The sequence below is a fragment of the Muscardinus avellanarius genome (genome assembly GCF_963383645.1).
Source record: "Muscardinus avellanarius genome assembly, chromosome: 9".
Classification (NCBI taxonomy): domain Eukaryota; kingdom Metazoa; phylum Chordata; class Mammalia; order Rodentia; family Gliridae; genus Muscardinus; species Muscardinus avellanarius.
In genome coordinates, this window is record NC_137795.1 from 97163568 (window position 1) to 97186259 (window position 22692).

General features: G+C 43.3%; 1 protein-coding gene across 3 annotated transcripts in view; it reads right to left on the reverse strand.

Moving 5' to 3' along the window:
- The window catches only part of DGKI (diacylglycerol kinase iota), a gene marked incomplete at both ends in the record, with an annotated part of 483096 nt that overhangs the window by 397912 nt on the left and 62492 nt on the right, over positions 1 to 22692 (reverse strand). Inside the window, one exon of one of the 3 annotated variants that reach the window (XM_080700836.1) lies at positions 19603 to 19646. The exons of the other annotated variants lie outside the window; for them this stretch is intronic. Coding sequence (XP_080556962.1) covers positions 19603 to 19646 — 44 coding nt within the window. Of the gene's footprint in view, positions 1 to 19602; positions 19647 to 22692 lie in introns of those variants that run through there. 3 annotated transcript variants of the gene reach the window in all.

The following is a 22692-nucleotide window of genomic DNA, read 5'->3' on the forward strand; positions in this document are numbered from 1 at the left end:
GTGCATGACTCATTCCTGGTTTTCCTATCCACTCTCCTCCCCAAATTTCTTGTCTTCCCATTCCTTAATTGATAGAGTTAGCAGGATCCTGTACTCAGCCCTCCTCTCTGGTCCACATTATTTCCCTAGAAGCCATGGATATCCACATGCCAGCTTCTCCAGTATGATAAGGCATCCCAACATCTTCTCTGTCTCAGATTTCTCTGCTAACCAGTTAAAAGTGAAGCATCACATTTAATATGTCTCAAAACACAGCCATTAACTATCCCCCAACACCTGTCTCTCCATCTGTACCTCCTACTAATCAGTTAAGCCAGAGCCTGAAAACTGGCTCAAGAATCCCCTCTGCTGCCCTGCTCTCCTGGGCCTGTCTCCACTGAGGCTTGACATGCTGCTCTGCCTCCAAGACTAATTAATGGCTTCACACCAACTACATGGTAAATCCAAGCCTCCTGCTACATTAAATTATTTGTAGCTTTCTATATGCATAAAGCTACCCCATACCTTCCTACCTGTTCTGTTTGGGGAGAGGAATGCCTTTCCCCTCCCCTTTAAAATTCAACTCTTTAATATGCATTGGATTGTGACATGATCTGTGATGCCTTCTGCTATGGACTGAATGCCCACATCCCCTCAAAAATCACATGTTGAAGCCTTAATCCCCACTCTGGGTGCTTTAGAAATGGGGCCTCTAAGAAGTCATTAAGGTGCAATTAAGTCATAAGGGTGGGGCTCTATTGGTAAGATTAGGGTCCTTATAAGAAGAGACACCAGATAAGGTTTATTCCCCCCCCTCCCCCGTCCACCACCTGGATATCTCTCATCACCCTCAATGTATGTAAGGGGTCTTGACATGTAAGCAACCAGGGATAGGAGCCCTCTGCTGGCCAGGGAGAGGCCTCACCAGAAACCTAACCCTATGAGGGAGGACTTTGATATTGGACTTGTAGCCTCCAATAAGCATGGTATTTTGTTAAGGCAGCCCTAGCTGACTAATACACCCTTTTAATCCCTCATCCTCAGCCAGGGGATTTGATCATGCCTTCCTGCGACTTGTACAACTGCTCAATTACACAATTACCCACCTTTCACATTCACTCATTGTAAACCCCTAGAAAGCAGAAACATGTGCTGCCCGTTCTTATTTTATTTTATTTTTTGCTCCTTTCCATGGTCTAGCACAGCTTGTGAGGTGAGTTAATTAACTAGGCAGGGAAATGGATAAAGCTGAACTTCTTTCTTGCCTCTGAGTTTACAGCTGGTGTTCGTGTGTGCAGATGTCTATGCAGTTGTACATGGTGTGTGTCTACGTGGTGTCATGGTTTATTTTTGAGGGGTCACAGTGAATGGGTCAGTGTGTTTCACATCCCAGTGTAGACCTCCTCCCCATTCTTTCTCCGAATCCTCCTAAACGCTCCTGCTGCAGTTGCCACCCAACAGGGACGGCCTGAGGCCGTTTCTCACCCGTGCCTGCCTTTCCTTCCCTTGACAGTGTGGCTCTTAGGGTCCTCCTGCCACACGTGGCACCGTGTCAAACCCTTATGGGTGCTGACAACAAAGAAAATTAAAGTCATGGGTTCAGGAAATCTCTCTCGAATGAAATCTCAGCACAGAGCCCGTCCCCCAGGGTGACGGGAACGGCATCTCTGCTGGGCAAAGCTACATGCTTACCAATTATAATGCAGCTCAGAAGGACAAGATGACTACATCCACCTGGCAGAAGGAGATTTTTCAAAACCAAGAAAAAGAAGAAGTCGTTTCAAGCTGATAGCAACTCTTTCCAACTTCGAGACAGCTCTCCTCTGACTCTGGGGAAATCAGGTCTCTTTACGTTTTCTCTTTGCACAGCTATTTATGACAGTCGGGAACAAAGAGCTCAGCCCTGTATCTCTTATTCTAACTTCCTTTGTGTAAAAGAACCTCTTTCCCCCAACAGCTTTGGCTACACATGCTTATTTGGAGAGAAAGATTTTGGAAATGGATGTGAATCTACTTCGTCACTTCCTAGCCCATTGAAATTGCAAAATCTCAGAAGTGACATGTGACACCCAAGCCCGGGGCTCCAACATGGCCCTCTGAGCCCGGGGCTGAGGCCTGGGTCTCCCTGAGGCTCACCCTACACCACATTCCTGGCCCGCTGCAGTGACAGCTCCAGAATTTATTTCTATAGAGAGAACCTGGAAGAAGGGTCAGTTCTGGGTTTTGCATTAAACTGGGAAGAAGTTTGTGTCTCTCTCCCACAGTGCTCGTGCTATTTTGGGCGAGAGCATGCTGGGTACAATGAGGAGCCTAACATAAGCCAAGAACACCTTTTGTTTATAATTGTGCCAAAGTCTTAAAATTCTCATTCAGTTGCTTTGATCTTACTTGGAAAGGAACAACTGCGTTCACGTGTTCGTTTGTTTGTTTAAGTATCTACATTCTTTATTGATAGATTCCCCAAGCAGCTATAAAAGTGGTAAGCAATATAGCAAGGAAAAAGACGTCTAAGAAATCCTTAACTAATTCCAGGTCTCAGCTGGGCAAAGAGAAGGCATTAGCATGCACACACACACACACACACACACACACACACACACACACACACACAGCCTTGAGCATCCTCAGAAAAAAGACTCTTGATAAGCTCGTGCCTCATGGTCCAGGAGTCAAAAATATGATCTCCTAAAAACTAAAAGTAGGGAGGCATGTTAGGTGTGGCACCCTTGTCACCACAGAGCAAGAGACAAATGGAAAGGACTGAAAAGAAAAACAAGAGCTCCGGAAGTCACAGAGGTAGACAAAGGCAACGAGCCCCGAATGCTCCCGGTCCTCCCCTGTGCCTCCGGTGCCCAGGCTGTTCCAGTCCTCAGGTTCCTCCCTGGCTCTCTGAGTCATCTGGACCCATCTTACCTACTAATTTTCCCTATTCTCCCTCTCTCCTCACTTTCCCTTCCAGTCACTGTGGGTGACTATGGTGATGTCTGTACCCGACAAGAGCCCTAAGGGAAGAAATGGCATTTTCCAAAACTCTGGGCTTATCCCCTGCCAACTCATTCCACCTCCCTCCCTTTCCCCAATTCTGAGCCCTCGCAAGTAGCCTGTTGTCATGGTTACTCTAATCTTTATCTGCTTTGCTTGTTAAACAAGCTGGCTTCCCTCCAACCCCCCTCCTGGTTGCCCCCACCTTGGGAGCCTTCCCATCCTCCTTGCTCCCTCCGTTTCTGAGGGATAAAGGGAAAGCACGGTAATCATTGCTCCCTTCCCTCCCTTCCAATCTCCCAGATTCTATCAGGAGACTTTCTTTTATGTTTTTAAATGGAAAAGTACCACTCCTGACAGAAACAACCAGTGGCTGAAAATGAAGGTTCTACACAGGCTCTAGAAATGGAGAAGAAACAGGAGCAAGAAGGGGCCGGTCCAGTGATCACTATCTTGGTTGGAGAGAAGAAGTGATGGCTGAAATTCTTTGACAGCCTGCTGAGATCTTCTGATCCTACCCCAGCCAGTGCGCTGCCCCTCAGAATAGGACCTTGCATCCGACTTCAAGGGACAGCGGTCCACCTTCCTCTCACCTCCTCACAATGTATCTCTCCTGCTATAGTTTGAATTTTAATATCCCCCAGAAAAGCTCACAGGTTTGCAATGCATCCCGGTTTGAAGATGAAACAAGGCTGGAGAAAGTGGGTCATGGGAGGGCATGGCCTTGGGCACTGTCTGTGTCTCTGGCCCCCTCCTCTTTCTCTGCTTCCAAGTTGCCATGAGCTAGGTAACTGTCATCTGCAAGGCCCTGCTGCCAAGATGTTTCTATCTTGGAGCCAGCCAGCCATGGACTAAACCTCTTAAACTGTGAGTCCAAATAAACCTACCCTCTCTAGGTTGTTCTTGTTGGGTATTTTGGTCACAGCAATAAAAAAAAGCTAACTGAGCCGGGCGTGGTGGCGCACACTTGTAATCCCTGCGCTCGGGAGGTGGAGACAGGAGGATCGCACTGGTTCAGAGCCAGCCTCGCTGGCTTAAGAGACCCTGTTTCCAAATTAAAAAAAATATATATAAAATTGGTCTGGAAGTGTAGCCTGGAGGTAGAAGGGCCTCCAGGAACCCCAGTACCACCAAAAAACAAACAAACAACAAAAAAAAAAACCCTGTTTTCAAATAAAAATAAAATAAAATAGGTCTGGGAGTATAGCCCAGAGGTAGAAGGCCCCTGGGTTCAAAAAAAAATAAAAATAAAAAAGCTCACTGAAACACCTCCTTTCTTCCAATCCAGAAGGTTGGCATTCTCTTTTATTCAGGGTAATTCCATTAGGCTGCTCTGGATTCTATTGCTTCTGCCTCCTTAGAGATCTTAATTCTAGCAAAATGCCCTCAGTCTCATAGCTTTTAAGCTAGTTTCCCTCTACTTATTCTTTTCCCTCAGCATATAAACACAATTTTCCATCTTGAAGCAAAATCCCCTTTTGGTCCTTATTAGTCTCCAGTTACTGTTTTCTCATCTTCCATTTTGAAAATCATCTCTTCCCTTCTGTCTCTAGTTCCTCATTTTGCATTTGACAATGATTTCCTCCAGGAAAGCCAAAGTGCTGAAGAACTTCCCTGTTGTTGAATTCAGTGGAACTTTCTATAGCCTTTTAGTCTGTAACTCCAGTCAGTGGTTGTCATGATGAACAGAGAAGGATTTCAAAGCCCTCTTCCTTATGTTAAAGTCTTGACTCTACTATTAATCGCGTGCATACCATTAGCAAGTTAGTTCGCCTTGGTGGCCGCTGTTTCCCCGTATTTCGTGGTGGTAACTGCACATTATTGTGATGAGGAAATGAGGTGATGCATATAAAACAGCCAAAGCAGAGCCCACTCAGGAAGGACTCAGAGTCACAGTGTCTATTATCATCACCCAGATCTATCCGCAGCATTCACCGTGCTTGTTCATTCTCTTTCTGATACTCTCGACCACTCTTTCCTCCTTCACTGAAGTTTTCTCCCTCAGGGTCTTTTGCTAATATCTTTCCAAATTTCTTAAAGAATGTTTCACGTAGTCCTGTTCTTTGTCTTCTTCTCTTCACAATCTGAACATTTTTTCTGAGTAATCTCAGTTAAATCCAAAGCCTTAACTACCATGGTAGGTGACAGACCATCACATTTCTCTCCTAGACTCCAGAACCATGTATCTAATGACCTACTGGATCTCTCCACCTGAATGTCTTCTAGGCAGCTTAAACTCAGCTTGACCAGAGCAGAAATCTATCCCAAGGAATGGTACACCTAGAAGCCAAAGCTGGGAAACAAGTACCATCAATTGCTTCTTGCTCCTTCATTCTGTGCATCCAGGTAGTAACCAAATCAAATTGGCTCTACGTCAGCTTCTCTCTAACCAATCCACAATGTCTACAGCATTATCTCATGCTGGACACTAATTATTTCTAACAGAGATTATCAAAAGTATTTCCTCGCCTTAAATCATTCCTTACACGATGGTCAGAAGAGCCCATTCCCATGCCAATATGATCATATCCCACCCTAGTCTTACATCCTCAATAGCTCCTCATTGTCTATAACAGAATTCCCGAAACTCACCTAAGATTCCTCCCTAACAGACTTCTGGATTCCACCATAAAACAACTGAAATCAGGTTTTCCAAGGGAGTGGCCTGAGAAATGGTATGTTTTTAACGCATAATGTTCTCTAAGATAAGTGAGCATGCCCTCCACATTACAACCAGTCATATTCAGGGTGCCTAAGGCCTCTCACATCTCACAATCTGGCAGCAGAGAACAAGAGGAAGGGACTTCTCTCTCAACAGAGAGGCACTTCTCTCTGTCCCAGTCCTCTGCCCACTGAGGAGCACTGCAGGTTTGTTCTCCATGTTGTCTCACTCCCAAGTCTCAGTGTTTCAGGCCACTACTCCATTATACATGCTGTTCCCTGAGTGTGTAACTCACTGACCCCAACCTTGATCACAAATAACACCTCCTCATTCTTCAAAACTGTTCAGATATGGCCTTCTCCAGTGGCTTGACCTGGTTCAGAAGCTCTTCCTAGCCTCCACCCACCTCAAGTCTTCACGAGACTCATTTTATCTCTATTTTATCTGGCCTTACTGCCATCAAAGTCCTGTCTGCTATGCTCTCCCTGCAATGACACATCTATGTCCTGATCCCAAAGCCCAGCCTAGTTCCTACAAATAGGGAATTTAATATTATAAACCAAGTGACGAGAAATAATCACATTCGGATTTAGCTCTGGCCTCCTCCGATTCAAAGTATTCACTGTCCCTCCCTATGTCATGTCACCTAAAATTTTGATTTCCATGTTTCTTATCCTTAGCTCAGTTGCTGATTTAAAAATATCCAATAGCCGGGCGTGGTGGCGCACGCTTGTAATCCCCGCGCTTGGGAGGCAGAGACAGGAGGATCGCGCAGGTTCGAAGCCAGCCGCGCGCGCTGGCTTAGGAGACCCTGTTTCCAAATAAAAATGTAAAAATAGGTCTGGGATGTGTAGCCCGGGGGCAGAAGGGCTTCCAGGAACCCCAGTACCACCAAAAAATAAATAAATAAAAATATCCAATAGGGGCCCTGTGTACAATGTCCACGTGAAGAAGTTCTTCTGGTTAGACGCCAGTCCACTCATGGGATGAAGCAAGAACAAGAGACTTTCATAGGCTCCAACAAAACAATCACCGCCGAAGGCCAGCCTACCTGTGAGCTACTTAAGAAGTCGTGAGAATGGATGGGGGTGGTACCATCTCATTATCACTTTGTACACTTCAGTCAAACCAGCTTTGCCCAGGAAGTTTTGGTTGTGGAATGAAATGACATAGACATTTATCAAAGGTCTTGCGGCATCCCACGCATAACCTGCCTGCAGTATTTACTGCATTTAATGCTTTACAACTTTAAAGTTCCTGAAAAGAAATCATACCCCTTTGGCTAAACATGATCAGCGGCCCTGTGTGTGCACTTCAGGATCATTCATCTCCTGCCCAAGAACTCGCAAAGTCTCTGTTTCATAGGCTGTTTGAGGATGTTTTATGGAAATGATGTCAGACTCTTATTTTAGAATTGTGGAATCCATAGACATCTCATTTTATAAAGCCTAGAAAATGCTTGCCTATCTCAGCTTTCCAGTATCCACCTCATCCATTATCCACAGTTCTCCTAAGGTTCTCGATGGTAATTCGACAGCTTCTCTCTGTTACTTAGAATGCAATTCATTTGGACTAAACTGCTTGAATTGTGTAGCTCGGGCTAGTGTCTGCCTATACCTTCCTCTCCCAGAAAGAATTAAAAAAGAGAAAAACAGTTTTCCTCTCAGGTCATGGGAAGTTGGGGGTATACTCAATCTTCTATGCTTTCTTTCAAATACTTAGGTGAACCAATCATCTGCAGATTTTTCTAAGCAGTGTTGCACCTAGTGGTGCTACAACGCATAGATGCTCGCACATGCCCTGCTGGTGCTACACCCTTATATAAGACTATTTGCCTTAATTTATTCATTTTCAAATGCAGACTACTAATGCTATCATTCAAGACAGCTTTAAGATGTAAGTGAGAGAATACAAAGAAAACAGAGCCCAGGACCTAAAGGTGGCACCTGCAATTGTAACTGCCACTGGGCTTTTCTTCGTGCAATATGAGTTAGTTTTAGCTCACATTTCCTGATCCGAAATGGTCCAGAATAGTGTCAGGAATCAAATGGCAGGATGAACTAAACCAGTCAAGCACAACGATGTAGGACTTCCCCCCAGAACTGCTGAAAACTACTGATCCGTGAAGCTTACTCTCCTTATACATTTGATGTGAGCCTCTCACTGTTTGCTGAAAGGGATAAAGGAAACCCCTGTGCAAGCCTGGAGAGCCAGCCTGTTCTGTAGGGAAGAAAGCAGAACATCAATAAAGACAACTTATGAGACCCTTAGGCAGTGGGAGAAGTTAGATCCACATGCTAAGAGCTCCCAGGAAGAGCCCAGAAGACAAGAGTTTATAAAGAGCAGTTGAACTGTGGATAGTTTCCGGGCTTGGCAGGCAAATGTTGCCATACCCAGGATCTTGTTTTCTCAGGTACAGATCACCTCCCTCATGCACTGCCAAAACACAGACCCACTGTACCTCAGGGATCTTGAACACTTGAGATAGAAACACCCACATCGTGCTTGGCTCCCAACTCCTTTTGTGACTTTTGTTCTCTGCCTCAGTGTGTAGACACAGCAACAGCTGAGATGAGCATTGGCTCTTCCTCAAATGCCATCACTTGTGAAAAAGCTCAAGTCGGCCTGCCCCATAAACGTGGGACATCCAGGAAGGAATATGAGCCGTCTCCAGGGGTGACTCACCAGGGGCACTCTTCCAGTTGCACCCTGGCTTTGTAAACCTTGTCATATCTGGGGGATTTATAGTATATTCAGGTTGCAAGAAAAGGGGGAAACTCACCTTTCTTTCCTTTTTTTTAAGCCCTTGAAATATAGTAACTATTAGACTTTTATAGTAACCGTTAGGACATAGTAACGATTAGAATATAGTAACTGTATTTCAATTGGTCTGGTCCAGGAATTCCTATTTGGCTTTCATTGGGAATTATTTTCTCTTCAGCAAATGTAACCTTTAATTTTCTTCCACTCTTGTTTCCCGGGGGTGGGGGGGGGTGTAGAAAATTCTCCTATTTGAACAAATGGAGACCTTAGAGTTCTTTTCCTTGGTCATTTGGTAAATGGCACCCTTCCTCACTCTGCTCCCTCCTTCCCAAGGAAAGGCATTTTTGAGAGAGAACACAGAAACCAAGAGAGAAACAAGTGGCTTAGATACCTCCCAGGTGAGTTCCTGGGCTGGAGGGGCTCCGCCACCACACACATCATTGCCTGGTGCTTGGGCACCGAACAACGTTATGAGTTTAAGGGCCAATGGAAGAGCAGTCCGAAGGGAGCCAAGTGTCCTTGCTGATGTGCTGGGGCATTGACCTTCCTCTCAATTGAAACAGAGGGGCCTGGCCATCAAGGAGCAGTTGTCCCATGTGTGAACTGTTTGCTCAACAGACAAATCTGCCTGCTCCTGGGCACTGGTGAGGCCGCCATTCTCAACATCAACGATTTTCAGCCTCTTGTGACACTGCAAAAGCAGGCTGTAATATCTCTAATCAATAAGGATGGTAGTCAGGGCCCAAGTAAGTGACAGTTCATCTGCCTGCTTGGGCCTTTGGTCACTGTGTGCATACTATCATGACATTTATTTTAAGCCTCTTAATGGTGTCTAGTAATGGCACCTGGGTCGATTTCATCAGATGCTATCACAGATCCAGGTACAGATCTGGTAAATATTCGTAAGCACTTTTAGCAGCATTCCCCAGATTTATGAATGGTATCACTCTACAAGAGATTATGTCTCTTCAAGCAGCCCTCCCTACTCGACTCCCGAGTCTAGGATATTGGTGATTTTAATAAGCTCCCTACATACACCAAGAGCACTCTTCCAGGTGAAAAGACTTCAAATTTTAAATTAGTTTTCTCATTCAAAGGGAACTTTTATGGGTGAGAAAGGGTCAGAATTTCCTTTACCGTCGTCTTTTTGCCAATTACACCCATCTGAAAGAATGTGGAGGGGACCAGGCTGGCGTCCACGTAACGCCTTTCATCACCACCCCCGCAGCAGCACAGTGATACTTGTACTTAACAAGAATCTTTAAGCTCATTCTGTTCACATCCACACGAGGTAGAACCATGGAGGCATGACAGATGTCCGTCCAGCCCTGCTAAAACGCCTCCAGAGGCAGGTCACTGCCACCCCAAGGGCCAGTCTTCCTCTACTAACAGCGCCAGGATGCTCCTCCCTCCAGGGTTGCCCGGGGTGCCCGCAGCAGTTCCATTTTGCACCTGTCAACCTGGTGTAGGAAACAAGCCTCGTTGATATGGCTGGAATGTTCTAAAATGGTGTTGAAATTTAATCCCCAGTGTGAGACATTTAGAGGTGGGGAAAAGGTAGAATTTTTAACAGGTGATTAGGCCATGAGCGCTCTGCCCTCCTGAATAATCAATCCATTTGGCCACTCATAGGTTAATGAGTCTACCTCCACAGCGGGTCTGCTGTAAAAGCCAATTTAGCCCTGTCTCTTCTATGTGTCCTCTGGTCATGCAGTGCTCTGTGCCACACTGGGACTCCACAGAAAGCACCCACCAGCAAAAAGGATCTCATCCAGTGCAGCAGCTGGATCTACAATTTACCTGCCTCCAGAACCACAAGATAAATAACCTTTATTCTTCATAACAATCCAGCCTCAAGTATTTTGTTATAGCTACAGAAAATGAACTGACCCCTTTCTTTCATGCCTAATGGCCTATCTATAAGGACAATAAATAGAGTGGCCATAGTACAGCCCAAGATAAATTTCAAATGCCTTATCCTGAGATATAAGAATATTCTCAATCCCATATTTTCCTCCTACTTCTCTGGTCTCTTCATCTAATACTTTTCCCATGGACCCCCTACCACCACCATGCAGAAATTGCCCCCACTCTCCATTTTGCACAAAAACTACTGAAGCCCAGAGAAAATGTTGAAGCTGATAAGAAGATGATTTTGCTTTGTTTTGTTTTCTGTAAATCTAAATACACTCAGTCCCTCCCATAGCTTCTCCTTGGACATACTTCTAGACCCTCAGGTCCCATGCTAATTTCCCTTCTGTGGCAAATTCTCATTTCCTCTCTCTGACAAAAGGTTCACCAGCAAATTAAGGCTGCAGGTGCAGTTTTACCACGCGAGTAGGGAGCCGTGTTACTTCCTGGGATCAATACATTATGATTCCATTAACGTAGCTTTTTAGTTGCCTCATCAAATTTAGTGGCTTATATTGAGCTTTTAGTCAAACAAAACCTCAATGTCTTCTTCGACCAGAACAACTGCCAAGAGATTTTCTTACTCTCATCATTATCATTGATTTTTTTAACTCCAAAATAAGATTTTACATTTATCTCATTGAAATGTCATCTTGCTATTTTTAACACAGCATTCCAGCACATCCACATGATTTTGAGACATAATTTGGTCATTTGTGACAATGGCCATTTTTTTCCAGTTTTACGTCTGCTACAAATTACATGAGCACACTTCTTGTTCCTTCTTCAAACTTGCTGGCAAAGTGACTGTCCCGAGCAAGTCTAAGAACTGGAATTCTCAAATGAACATATTGGTGATAGTTCCAAATTTTTCTTATGCCACCATCAGTTTTCCAAAAGCATTTTTCTGCAGAAATATTCCCTTGTCACTGTTGGAAGTTCCCGTCATCAACAGCCCTCTGCTATTATATGTGAGCCTGGGAGTCGTCCTGGAGATGATGGAGCTGAATTCCACTAAACGATTCATCCAAATATCCCTCAGACCTGGAGTGACTTTCAAGACAAGCAGGACATGACACTCAGGCTCCTGAGAAGGCTCCAGAGCCCCAAACCACCTAGCCTTGCAACTGTCTTGCTAAAGAAAGAAAGCAGGTACTCCATGTCAAAGTCTCACCCCCAATGCCTTAGTCGTGTTCTTAACAAAAAGTCATGCCTGCACCTTAAGCTGGAACCCAGCATTTAAATCAGTCTGATGCAGCAGAGTATAGCTATAGGTTTTGAGAGGATATCTCTGAAAGGGAAGCCACGCTAAACATGAGAGTCCCTGACTATCAGATCTGAGTTCCTGAATGTCAGACCGGCTGAGTTCCTGAAATCCAACTCTCACCCCTTTTCATTTCTAGATGAAGATAGGAAGAGAAAAGAGCTGAGAAGAGGTCACTGAGAAGAGGATCCTGAGAGGAAAGGAAGAAATAGAATACATCAGGAGAGCCTAGGTAGGATGACAAGCAAAACCACTCTGTCCCTGCGACAGAAGCAAGCTCCAGGACACCAGGCCCTTTCAGGATGATGCCCTCGGGCTTTCATTAAGGGTTGCATCTTACCACGGTGCCTCTCTCTGCTCCCTTCCCAAGCTCCAAAGTAATGAAAGTAATTAGGCTGCAAACAGCAAAATTCTGCAGGGACAAAGGGAAAAGAAGAGGGGATAGCACTAAGAAAGAAACTGTAGCCGTCTTCGAGAAGATGGAAAGTGAACAAAGAAGCCATTGCTGACCCGTGAGAGCAAGGAACATCCAGAGTCTCAAGGGCAATGCCAAGCAAAGGAGAGCCGCTGCTCTGGAGACCCGCCAAAGGCCGAGGAATTCCAATGCCGCGGACTTCCTCCAGGGGAATTCTCCCTGTGCCCTCTTTTCCACTCAGCATGAAGCCAGGCCTCTGCCATCAGGGCAGGATGGGAGGAATTTTCTTTCTAGACAAATCTCAAGAGCTGACCTCAGGAAGCAGAGTCAGCACAGAGGGCTGCAGAGGACAGGCAAGTCTGAAAAGGGGCGACTGAGTCAACGTCGAAACCCACAGTTCATTCTGTCGCCTGCCCCAAACTTTGCTCTTAAAACGCCTATGGCAGGTGTTGTCAAGCCCAGGAACAAGTCTGGAAACTTCCATCCTAGAGACTGTGACCTGCCCATGGGAAGAGCCTCCAGCCTCCAGATGAGGGTACCTGAGGGTGAGGATTGTTCACCAAAGAGAACTGCAGATCCTACATCACTCTCTAGGGGGCCCCCTGCCTGGCGAGGCTGGGGCCACTGCAGGGCAGGACCCACCAGCTCGTCAGAGCTTCGCTTTTTACACGTGATCCGGTGGCTGCGCATCTCCTGACATTGGAAGAAAGCCACCACTGTAAATGACAGGACCAAAACACACGACCGGGAAGAAGGAACTAAAAACAATGGGACACGCCAAAAATAAGAAACAGTTGTCAAGATTGAAAAATGTCATTGAGCAAAAAAGTCAACAGAAGAGTTAAGAGAGAGAATGTTGAGGCAATCTCCCAGAATGTAGGCCAAAGGGTAACAAAGGTAAGAAAATTAGAGGTTAAACTCAGGACATAGAACTTCCTGCTAATAGAAATTCTGGGAAAAAAAAAAAAAAAGGAAAGAAAAGAATTGGTAGTATGCATATGGCTTCATTATAAATGGTATTTACAAAGCAATAATAATTTCAAGAGTATAGTGGTTAAAAGTTGACTCTAGATCCAGGCAGATTTGGGATTGAAATATGGTTCCACCAAATGCTCCCTCTAGAACTTGGGAAGAGTCATTTAGCCCATGTCTCAATGGCCACATCTGTGATGTGGAAAAAATGGTGGTACTTGCTTTGTTTCTGAAGGTAAATTAACAGATGTCTGAACTCTCCAGCAATATTCTTGCACCTAGAAAATACCCCATAAGTGTCAGCTATTGTTAGAATTATTATGTAACATTCTAGTACAAATAATCTGCTTGTTAATTTAACCAAAATGCTTGATGTCCGTCTAGAGGGAAGCGAGAAGAGGAATTAAGTGAGACGGATGCAAGAATGCAAGTTTGAAATCTCTCCATTCATAGAAAGAAGACAGACAGTACATAATGTCTACAATTGGCAAATCGACGAATTGTAACTCAAGCACAGTATTTAGAAATGTGGACGTGGATAAATACCAGAAGGAAGAGCCCGGAGTACGTTCTTGCCAGAAAGAGAAACACTCAATAGTGAGGAGGAGAGGGCGAATTAATGGGAATAGCTTATTTTTATAACCATTTAAACACACACGCATGTTTAACCTTATCACACTGAGCAGAGGGATGACAATAGATGGGTCTCACCATGAAGCTTCTGCAAAAACTAAGCTCTGAGTCAGAGCAAAAAATATCCTCTCCAGCTGCTTCAAAACAAACAAAACGTCAGCAAAGGGCAAATTCCCAGGGGCAGAGGAGGCAGGTGGCCCAGTGAAGTGTAGGAGCCCCAGGCAGGATGTGCTGAGCCTTCGTTTGCAGGGCGCCCTGAACATTTTCCCCTCTTGCCCTCCAAAGGACCCTGTGTCCTATGCCTCCCTTCAACCTCCCCAGCCAAGCTTTCCTCAGGCCACCTCCTTCCCTCTACAGGACAAAAGAACTTGCTGTGTCTTGACGAAATAGCAGCCAAATTGTGTTCTGAAAGTCTTTTGAGTTTTCTATTAAATGGTCCATATGCTGGTTTCACAGAGAAACTAAATCTTGCAGAAAAAGTATTGCTTTTATGAGATGAAATGTTAGCCCCTTGAATTCTATCTGAAGCGTGTTGTAACAGTCATTGTTAGCAGTCCCCGCCGATGAACATGTCAGTCACTGTGAGAGATTTCTGAGGAAGCCAGAAAGGAAAGTTAATTTTATCATCTTCTCAAAACATGGAAAATGGGTCAGGAAATTCTGACAAAAAGATAGCATTTATGCACAGGGATTTAACATTCTGATTACAGAGCCCGTCTGCATGGCAGGAATAGGTGTTTTTTTTTCTTTTTTCTTTTTTTTCTGCTTCTGCTGCTTGCAAGGGAGAAATTGAGAGCAATGAACAGAGGGCATGAACCGTCATCCACTCTGAGGGAGAATCCAGCTGTGGCAGTCGTGGGCAAAGTCCTATAACCACATGCTCACCCCAACTGTACCTGACGGTATAGAACCCAAGCAAAAGCTAGCTGACCCCCACCCCCCAAATACACTTTAAATTAGCTGGGAAGGATTGTATTAATCAATCAAAGAGGATGCAAAACTACTACCATGCACTGATGGGTAATAAATTTTACTTTTATTAAAAAAAAATAAGATACACCAAGCAGATTTATTTATTTATTTATTTATTTTTTGGTGGTCCTGGGGTTCCTGGAAACCCTTCTATCTCTGGGATACACTCCCACGGGCTACACTCCCAGACCTATTTTTTAACTTTTTTATGTGGAAACAGGGTCTCTTAAGTCAGCGAGACTGGCTCTGAACCAGAGCGATCCTCCTGTCTCCGCCTCCCAAGCGCGGGGATTACAAGCGTGCGTCACCACACCCGGCTACCAAGCAGATTTTAATGTAAAATGTTATAGAGGGTTTTAATTCATTTAAAAATTAGAGCCAGCATGGTGGCACACTCTTATAATCCCAGCATTTGGGAGGCTGAGACAGGAGGATCGCAGTTTGCAGACAGTCTCAGCTACTTAGCGAGGCCCTTTGCAACTGAGTGAGACCCTGTTTCAAAATAAAGAATAAAAATAGGTTTGGGGGTGTAGTTCGGAGGTAGAATGCCCCTGGGTCCCATCCTCAGTACCATAAAAAACAAAATTGGTCTTGAAGTGAACTGGCAAAAGAGTTAACTGCTTTCCCTGTGGAGGGCAAGGCCAGCCTTGAATGAGTAAGGAATGGTTCAAACATGGCAACACTGTCCACTTCAGTCTTGGCACTTTTGCTTTTTATTCCCAATCTGAATTCGTGTTTCTCTTCAGAATCATAGTCAATTCATTTTTGCACAAATCAAGTTCTTTCCTAAACCTCTAAGGAAGCATTTACCTACTAGTTAGAAGAAACAAGATTCGCTCCACATCACCCGTGTCCCAGACACTTCGAGGGATGGGAAAATCAGTCATCAAATTAAGTAAGCCCCAAAGCACGTCTGTACACGATTTAAGTAAATGCTGTTCTGAATAAGACAGAGAAATCTCTCGATGCCACAAAAGAGGTGCACATTTATTTCAACAATATTGTATTGTCATTTTTCAATGACATTTTAACAACCGGTGTGACATCTTGATGCAATCTGGTGACATTCAGGGTGACACTGCTATGGTCTTCAAGGGCCGCGTGACCTCCTTCACCACAGAATAACCTGACACTTAGACTTAAGATCTCCACAGCCCCTGGGTGGGCCTAGAAGCCTGGCCCATAAAACCTAAAGAACCCAGGGCCCAAGAGAGAAGCTTGCCTTACCTGAAATCCAAATTGGGTGACACCTTTTAATAAGATGAAATCGCTCTTGGGTCCTCTATAATCATTGCAAGTCACAGAAACCTCTGTGTGTGGACATCTGAACTGGCATCTGTGGGCTTCTGGAAATCAGCAGTGGCCTGGTTCTTATGCTGCCTTGTTCTGATTTAGGAGTTAGGGCTGTTCTACACAGCTGTGTGTGCACGTCCAGATAGAACACAGCAGAATAAAACTCATGATGGATTTATACCTCCCTCTCTGTAGTCTCTTGCCTTGTACCAGAATTTTGCACATTGAAGAAATTAAGGAAACTATAAAATCTCACCTATTCTTTTACCACAAAATCTGAAATTGTGTTGGACCACACTTTTGAGCTACAGGCATCAGAAAGATAAAAATTAGCCGGGCATGATGGGATATGCCTGAAGTCTCAGTACTTGGGAGGCTGAGTCAGGAGGATCACAGGTTTGAATCCAGCCTCATCTTAGTGAGATCTTGTTTTAAATTTTTTTTTTTTTTTTTTTTTGGTGGTACTGGAGGTGGAACCCAGAGGCCTTCTACCTCCAGGCTATACTCCCAGACCTATTTCATATTTTTATTTGGAAACAGGGTCTCACTAGGTTGCTGAGAGCCTCACTAAATACCTGAGGATGGCTTTGAACCTCTGCGATCCTCCTGTCTCAGCCTCCCAAGCACAGGGATTATAAGCGTGTGCCACCACGCCCAGCTTGTTTTAAAATTTAAAAATAAAATAAAATAGGGCCGAGGGTATAGCTCAGAAGTAGAAAGGCCCTGGTTTAATCCCCAGTAACACACACACAGAAAAAAAAGGTAGAATTTAAAAACCAGCCAAACATGGTGGCTCACACTTTTAATCCAGTACTCAGGAGGCTGAGATAGGAGGATCACAGGTTCTCAGCCAGCCTCAGTTACTTTGTGAGGCCCTGTGCAACTTAGTGAGATCCTCTTTCAAAATAAAGTATAAGAAATAAGGCTTGATGTGTAGATCACAAGTAGAATTCCCCTGGGCTCAATCCCCAGTATCACAAACTAAATTAATTAATTAATTAATTAATATTAAAAAATAAAAACCAAAGAGTAAAAAAAATGTCCGAAGAGGAAGTTTCTTTGCTCCCTGGTTACCTATCTCTTAGCCTCTGCCATATTATTTTAAAATGATCTGCCTTTGGTCTCTTCTGTCCCACCAACTACGCTGTGGACTCATAAGCAGAAACTATTCCTGACTCATCTTCAGCCCTGAGTGACCAGCACAAGGTCCTTGAGATGTCACTTAGACCCACTGAGCCTACTTAAGAAAGGTATCAAAAGAAATGAAAAATTAAACAAACGTATCTGCGTAGACAGAGGAAAGACTGCAGAAAAGTGGTTAACGAGCAGCCCAAGCCTCACACCTGCTCCACCAGAGACAACCGTTCTTAATATGAGAATTTGTTTTTAAGGTTTCGTCGCATTTATTGCTAATGTAAAAAGAAAAAAGAGATTTTTAAAAAAAAGCATGCCAGTTTCAAATGACTCATGTCTCTTAATTTGAACAAGGCCAAAATATTTAGAACCACTGCTGCCAGTTATTTCAAGTTATTCTGTTCATACATTCAACAAACATATATTGTTCGCATTGGGAGCGAGCGGTGACATTTCTGTTTTCATACTTTCATGAACAGAGACAAGGTTTCTTAGGGTGAAGAAGCACAAGTCAGTGTGACCCTGGAAATAGAGTGTGTCAGCAGGAGGTGAGGAGGCTGGAGACCTCGGTGAATCAGGGCTACCCTGGAGGAGGCTGCCCTGTGAGCTGATGTTGCAGAATGGGAGTGAACCTTCAGATGCACATCTGTTCTCTTTTCTTCCTTCTCAGCAAGCACCAGCCAATTCAAGATGGGACCCACAGTATACCACATTTTACTTCTACAAACTATATACCAAAGCAGCTCCACAGTCTAGAAAACAGACCTCTTATTTTGAAACTGCAAAATAATCTCCCAAAAAGACCCTTGGAATTATTTACAATGAGACTTACTTTATCCTAGCAAAAAATCAAGTGCATAAAATGATATCATATGTTTAACAGACAATGATAGAGAAAGCTCTGCAAAGACAGGGCAATTGGGAAAATCCTCGCACTGGTCATAGTAAATGAATGTGATTAGCTGGCTGAGAAGATGTTATTAAGCTCTTTGCCAGAAAGATTGCTGGCTTTGAGAGTCAGCCCCATATGGGATGTCCTGATCCCCACAAGAAATTGGAGCCCCAAACAGGGACCATGAGGGACACTTGTGTGATGAGACCTGCACAGGTCCACAGGCTACACAGGATTTTAAGAAACATGATGTTGATAAAGAAGCTGGACCCACGGGCAGCCGTGTACCAAGAAAAGACAAGAGCAGTTCAGAAAAATTGCTGGCAGAATCCACACAAATAGTCTGCAGAAGACCACACTCTTCTTAAAATGGAAGAGAAACCCAAACCCTAGGGAGGAAATAATAACAATTAAAAAAGAAAGATGAAAATAGAAACTAATTTTTTTTCAAATGCTTACTATGAGCAGAGGTTTTACAAAGTCAATCTGAATTAATCCTCACCCCAATAATAACATGTAGGCATTATTTGTCTTTTACAGAAGAGGAAACAGAGGTGCACAGAAGCCATGTAGCCCGCGGAGGCCACAGAAGTAGTAAAGTGGCTCAAGTCCATGACTGTCTGCCTCAAAGTCCATGTTCCTGCCACAACGAGGAGGGCGTCTAGAAAGTGGAACCCATTATAAATCCAATCGAATGGACATCATATGTGTAACACCTCTGAGGTTTTGACATGAGTAAGCAAGTCTACTCAATGAGACTTTACAAGCTTCTATCACTTAAACTAATTTTTTTTTTAACTGGGTTGCTAATTTGGACTAGTGTTAAAAAAAATAGTACCAGGTTCTGGTTAGAAGGGCCTTGAAATCCAACTTAATTTTCATTTCAAAAATAAGGAAGAGGAGGAGGAGGAGGAGGAGGAGGAGGAGGAGGAGGAGGAGGAGGAGGAGGAGGCAGAAGAGAAGGAAGAAGAGGAGAAGGGACAGGAGGAGGAGGAACAGCCACCTCGTTTTCCAGAGTAATTTAGTAAGGAGAGCTTGCCTGTGTATAGACTGCCTGGTGGACCCAGGCCCTGCTCTGGGGTCTCTAGCTACCGTGTACTTTAGGAGATTGTAACACATGACCATCCCAACTCCCAGAGAGACCTAAAGAGCAAGGACCCCACCCAGCACACAGAGATGTCTTTTTTAAGGAAGAAGAGGATACGCTCTCTCTATCTTAAAAAAAATACAAACACCACTTTTTTTTACAAAGACAAAATAGTGAGCACCCACAGCATCCAATACAGGACAGTATGTGGGCTGCATGTAAACAGATCCAAAATTGAATCAAAAGTTACTGTCATAATTTGAGCAATAGGAAAACAGTAAAAACCATTTTCACTGATGGAAAAAAAATATTCATGGTAACTCCAGTTTTCCAAACTGTTTCTTTTTTAATTCAAACTCTGACATAAATCAAAGGGCGATTGTCTCACGAAGTTACATGTCTGTGGGCACAGTGAAACCAGAGGTTCCCATGCAATTTTCACTATACCAAATCTCCGGCTATCAAGTTTTTCCTCTATTGTAAATAAAATTAAAATGTCCACTTTGTGGGCATGAATCAAATAATGTTGCATCTGCCTCTCTGCTCATGTTCCTGTATATGCAACACACATGTTTACCATTAATCTCCCCCAACACACACTCACACACACACACACACAGTAAAAAATAAAATGGAACTCAACCTTCGCCCCATCCAGGGGTGTTTTTCTTTCCAGCGGTCCCACATGTCTGAGTTGTGAGTAGCAGCAGAGAGCTCAGAGGTCCCTGGCCCAAGTGACATCTCCTCCTAAAAGACCGCCAGGTCTGTGACTGAACATGGCTTGCAGGTAGACCAGCAGTCCCCTCTCGCTTCCACCCCTCCTCGAGCTGCACGCCTCTCCTCTTCCTAAGCCCCTGGTGCTATGGTCCTACACAAAACGGAGGTGGGATGGGTTAGAAGAGAATGGGAAGAAGGACAAGCAGGAGTCAAGGTTTCTGTGACGTTGTGGGTTTGTTATTAGTGGCTTCTCTCCATTTCTGAAAAGACATGAGAATTCCTCATCTGCCAGAGCGTCCATAAGCTAGTTCTGCCCAAGTGTTTCCATTCAGCAGTTTTTCCAGGCAGGTCTCCTCACATGGCTTCTCTTCAACATGCTGAGATGACTCACACGCACAGGCAGAAGTGCTGTGACTCACTTATTTTTAACTCCTTGACTGCTGAAAGCATACACTTCGGTGAGCATTAATTTTTTTCACATAAGGGGAGGTGGACCAGTTTAACTATTAAGTAGAGAAGTTCTGATCTTTAAATATCACCCCCCAAAAATGCAAAGTGCTCTTGGGAGACAGCAAGGAAACAATACTCAAAACATTTTCCTGAAGTTTGATAGACATCCCTCAGTCCAGGCAAGCAAATATTGACACTTGTCTAGTTTACCGGCCCTTCCTCTTCTCCCCCACTTTCCACCTAGATGCCTCTGCCTTTCCTTTTCTTGCCCAGATTGCTGTATCTCTAACTGAGGAAAGGTGAGTATACATCCTCAGGTGTCATGATTTTAAATGAATTGTAGAACTCATTTGGTGGGCACACATGTTTGTGCCTGAGTTTCTATTTCCAGGTGGTAATGAGTATGTATCTCAGTGTGTGCACATGTGATGAGTATGTATTTCTTGAACGTGAACAAATTACTGATCAACATATACACTTTGAAATGACAAATCCTCACCTATAAATCCATCCACAATAACATTCACTGATACAAACAAAGACGTAAGATGTAAGAGGATATTTTGGCACTGTTCTTTTATAATAGCAAAACACTGGAAAAATTTAGACAATAGGGAATTTGATAGGTTAATTTCTTATGCATTTTATAGTATACTATCCTGTCATTAGGAATAAGGAAGTAGATCCAATATGTTCTCATATATAAAGGAATTAACCAATGATGTATTCTTAAATGAAAAAGGCAAGGAGCCCATACAGTATACAGACCCGGTGCTTATTATTTCAATGGATGAATCATGGAAATAGATTGATGTGTTTTCCTGTTTCAAATCATAGTTGATACAGAAGCATCAATTAGCTAGAGACAGCCACATTATCAAACAAAAGGCCATCATCCTAAGTAAGAATCAATAAATGCTCTGAAAAATTTTAGAATAATTTGATGAGCAATTTAGGTCATTTAGTAGGCAACTGAATACATTTTAGTTTACTCAGATAATAGAAGAGAACCTATTTCAAATGCCAAGTCATACGTTTACTTTTGTTACCCACACCACTGGTTAACATTTTCACAAACATTTGGCTCTATGTGTGCGGGCTCATTCATCTATGATTAGAAAAGCATGGAAGGGCATATAACACAAATTGGTTCAGGAGGTAGGGGAAGAAGTATATTTGGAGCAGTTTATTGAAGAAATAAACTTTCATGTTTTTAACTCCATATTCTCTGTTTCATTTGAAAATACCTTTATTATTTGGGGCACATTACTAAAAGAAGAACCTTTCATTTTTTAACTCCATATTATCTATTTCATATGAATAATATATTTATTATATGGGGAAGATTATTGAAAGAGAAATTTTTCATGTTTTAACTCCGTGTTATCTATCCCATGTAAATAAGGCCTTTAGTACTTTATAATTGGAAGTTAAAAATTCCCCTACCTCCTGAACCAATTTGTGTTATATGCCCTTCCATGCTTTTCTAATCATAGATGAATGAGCCCGCACACATAGAGCCAAATGTTTGTGAAAATGTTAACCAGTGGTGTGGGTAACAAAAGTAAACGTATGACTTGGCATTTGAAATAGGTTCTCTTCTATTATCTGAGTAAACTAAAATGTATTCAGTCGCCTACTAAATGATCTAAATTGCTCATCAATTCATATCCAGATCCACACATATAAGCATGCAATCTACTATGATTAGTCCAGGAGAACTTATTGGAAGGAGAAGATTATCGAGGTCCTGAAGTATGATAGGAGAAGCCTTTGAAATAAATGAGAAGTATATGGGGAGCCAAGTTTACTGTGGAGAAGCTTAAAGCAAAGTGAGATGAACATAGAAAAGCAGTGTTTTGCAGATTAATCTAAGAGAAGAGAAAAAAGGGATTCATGAGTTAACCGTCAGTTAAAAGGAAAGGACTGTTTTGAAAAACCCGGAAGAATTACATTTACTTGATGTTCAAGAAGGTGATGTGGAATTCTGCAGTATCATTATTTAAAAGTAGAAAAGGCATTGTCTGCTCACACAAAGAAATAGTCATTGAAATTGAGATTCCACCAAGAATTAATTCATGTAAAGTCTGTCTCTCCCCCCGGGTGATGAACTCCACATGTAAGGAAGAGGCAGACCCTTCCTTAACCTACAGGTAGGGAGGACACAGCTCCTTCTCTCAAGGAACTCACAGCCTTGATAGGAAAAGTTTTTTTAAAAAAAAGTGACTGAACAACTAAACACAAGTTAATGGGCTGTGTGGTACTAAAATATGTTGAGGACAATTAGAAAATAAGAAGGCATGAATAACCCGTTTGGTGCCTGTTTTCCTGATGCGCTATGTTTTGAGTTGACTTGCTTTCAAAGGAGTCTAGGAGTCAGTCAGGCTACAAAGACTATAGACACATTTCATTTAGAGATCATCATAAATGCAAAAAAGGGAGACTTGCAAGGAAGGATGTGTCTAGGTAATGGCAAACGGTTCAATAAAGCCAGAGGGCACATGGGAAAAGTATGGAATAATCTAGAAAGCAAAGAGAAAAAAGCAATGAGAGGCAATGAGGGCAA